Source organism: Pyxicephalus adspersus, chromosome 8 (assembly GCF_032062135.1).
Source record: "Pyxicephalus adspersus chromosome 8, UCB_Pads_2.0, whole genome shotgun sequence".
In the NCBI taxonomy this organism is placed as follows: Eukaryota; Metazoa; Chordata; class Amphibia; order Anura; family Pyxicephalidae; genus Pyxicephalus; species Pyxicephalus adspersus.
The window spans coordinates 32,076,172-32,079,665 of NC_092865.1; the positions used below are offsets into that span (position 1 = coordinate 32,076,172).

The following is a 3,494-nucleotide window of genomic DNA, read 5'->3' on the forward strand; positions in this document are numbered from 1 at the left end:
ACGCTGGATTAGCACAGCGGGACCAGGTAAGTGGGGATTTTAGTGTAGGCGAAAAAATACGGGCTTAACCAAAAGAGCAAAAATATTTAGTGCGAGAAATTACGGGCTTAGCGGTTAGGGGGTTAATAGCAGGCCAAGATCCCGCCTTTGAGTATACTGACCTTTTTCTCCAACTCTTCTGATGAATTAAGGTGCACTTTCTGCTTCTCCTCTTCTGCTTCAGGAGCGGACACTTTTTGTTTGTTGTGTGAAACGGAGATGTTCTCGACATGTTCATTCACAAAACTACAGGGAATTGTTAAAAGGAAAAATGGATATACAAAACAAAACTTGATAAGTGTGAAGTATGTACGTCTTTGAAAGCGAGCATTTGGAGATGCATCGTAAAATGACATGGTAACACCACACAGACTAACACAAATGCATTTGCAATTTCCCTCTCAAAACTGCTATCTCAGCATGCTTTACAGTTATTTCACAAAAAAAAAATCTAATTGTTTGAAAATAGAACTGTGCAACTGCAAAAGCAAGAAGAATTGCCAGACTATATTGACATTATGCTTTGAGAATGATCTGCAGAAGACAAAACTGTAAGGCTTACTTCAACAAGGATGCCACAAAGTACATCAATAGAACAGAGAGTTTTTCCAGCAATGAGAATCATCATTGTAATCTATACAAGTCAAAATGTGCAGTCAGTAAATTGCCTTTTTTTTTTTTAATTGTATACTGTCTTCAACCATGGTAATTATTAACCCTTTTGTTAGCATTGTGGAGTGGAAGACAGACTGCAAAAAGGCAATTTGAAGCTCCGTTTGACCCAGAATAATGAAACACTTAATCTTGAGCATTCCAGCCTAATAATGGAAATTTGCATTTCCATAAAATGAGATATTCTCAAAGCCTTTCAGTTTCACTTAAGTTGATATAGTTCATGCATATTTAGTACGTAGATGGAGAAATTCATAGAGAAATGCAAGCAGAGAAGGCGAGCGGTGAAATGCGGCATGGCCTTAGCAGCGGATGAAGAGTTACCTTTTTCAGCTTCTCTTGGAATGATTTTGCTTTAACAAGTGCAACCTACTTCAATACTCACCTTGCTGATGGATTGATAAAGGAGGGCTCACTCTGAGGCACAACCTCTATTGCCCCCCCATTGTCACAGTCAGGTTCTGACTGCTCAGGTTCACTAGGGATGACTACAGGGAGAGCGGCACTGGACGCTTCTATCGCACTGAAGGGAGAGAAATAACAATCTTTTTACCCAGGAGGAGTTTCAAAGAAAAACTGCACCAGACAAACTTTTATGGACATGTAAATGGGGTAGGGGTCATTCTTTTACAATCAGGCAGGGACTAGCAGAAGATTCACCCCTTTTTTATATTAGTGAATACTGTCACTGGGAAAGGATCCAAAATGTCAAACTTTTCTCAAGAACAAAAAAGAGAAACGGAAATCCTGCAAAAACGGGTAGCCATCTATGAGGGAATGTATTCCTCTGAATTCCTGTTGCATTTCTGGAACAGGAAGTAAAGGGAAATGTTCCCCAACAGAACAAAGTCCACAACAAAAAATTCCACCTACTCTATCCACAGTTAACTATCGGATAAAGAAACTCTTTCAAGCTTCCAACATATATAATAAAGCTTTACCCTTAACCCCACCCTCCACTAATCTCACAAAATGCATTTGCATTACACATTTCTGGCCTAAAGTATTTGAAAAGGGAGAAAAGACACAGTAGTGATGCTGATAACTGCAACTTCTTAAACTTTTAAAAGAAACATCCAGAGGCTATTAGCTGCTTTCCAAAACTTAGGGAATTTACCAACAGCCAAATGCTAATAATACCATGCATAAAAAACCCAAGCTGGACACCTACTTGAGAAAAATGATAAAATTGTTGGGGAAAAAATAGGCAGAAATGACAGTTTAGGCTGCTTGAGTGCTATAACTTGCCCAAACGTGCATATGAGGTGACAACTAAACTTTCACAGAATTGGATGTAAAAGGAATGTAAAATGGCCTAAAGTTTACAAGGAAACGTTTGTGCTAAAGCATACAAACATGTTAGTCTTTTGTTTTTAGTTTTTTTTTTTTAACTTCCAATGAAAAAGTTCTACTTTTTTGGAATTTTAAATTTTTATATACATTCTCATATTTGTGTCACATGAATTGTTTATTGTTCTCTGCTGCCATAAAAACTTCACATTTCAAATCACTTTTACCAAACATTAAAGTTATCTTGTTCTTAGTCAATGACAGACACTAAAACATTTACATAATCTGAACAAGCAGTGAACCCTTCACAGTATTCATTTAGCTACAAGTATTGCAGAGAATTTTTTTTTCAAATTTCACCACGGGGGCAGAAAATCTTAGCTTTTTTTCTGGCCTACTAATCTCTTACAAAGTAAACAACCATCAGGTGTCTAAACTCACTGTAATTGCATGTGCAGTGTTCTTTAAAGATATTTGACAAATAATTACTACAAGCAGCTAGAGAGGCGAATAAGGGCTTTTGTTTTACTGCTGGTTAGCATTATGTAAATAGTTTAACAGATGATTGCACTTTTAAATCGTTCCCTAAACTACCCTACCCCTCCAAAGGTGTATACTTGCCAAGATCCACCGGTTATGTTGCCGCATGCACTGCCAGGACTACCACTACAAGAGATGCGTCTGTGCATTACGGCTCCAAAGACTTCTATAGGACTGTCCCAAGAAAAATGGATACAGTCCCATTGAAGTCCATGTACACGAGGCATTACTGTAATTACATATACTCCTATTAATAGTAAGTAATTTTCCCATATAGCGAGTACATTAGTCTACAGGGACGTTTTCCTCGGTGTTTAACCTGAGGCTTTAAAAACCCATGTGTGAATTTCCCATGCATTCTAATGGGCTAATCTACACCAGGGCGTTTCTTTGAGGTACATCTTTGAACGTTATAGATAACACGCCTTGTAACATTTTAAAAATGAAAAGTTTTAACAGGGGGAAAAAACGCAGGTAAACTCGTCTATTGATTTCAATGGGGGCGTTTTCTCACGTTTACAAGTCCTTGAAACGTAAACCCGGGAAGACGCGGCATAGACGTTTTCCAGCAGTTTAAAGGCAAGCATTAAAACGCTAGTAAAAGTGCAAAAAACGCACAGGAACGTTTACATGCGTTTTTAAAACGTCTGTGTAGACCCAGCCTTACAAAGTAAACAGTATATGTAAAACAGCAAAAATGTATTCTTAAAGCAGGACTCCAGGCTAAACAAATAATGTGTAAATAATACTCTTCACAGTTTGGATGAAGATCATGCAGATTTGTGAAGTAATCCAGCAAATCCTACATTCTGCCTCACTTTCGGGACTGTATGCAATTATGACTGATCAAAGCTTTTTTTTTTCTCCTTGTATAAGGAGACTGTATGTTTTATATCCACACTTGCAGTTTTCTTCAGGAAGCCAAGTGCAAGTAATCAACAGTACCACTAATA

General features: G+C 37.8%; 1 protein-coding gene across 1 annotated transcript in view; it reads right to left on the reverse strand.

The window, feature by feature from the left end:
• Positions 1-3,494, reverse strand: part of SUCO (SUN domain containing ossification factor) — a gene marked incomplete in the record, with an annotated part of 59,408 nt that overhangs the window by 35,230 nt on the left and 20,684 nt on the right. Inside the window, 2 exon segments of the mRNA XM_072419937.1 lie at positions 162-285; positions 1,097-1,234. Coding sequence (XP_072276038.1) covers positions 162-285; positions 1,097-1,234 — 262 coding nt within the window.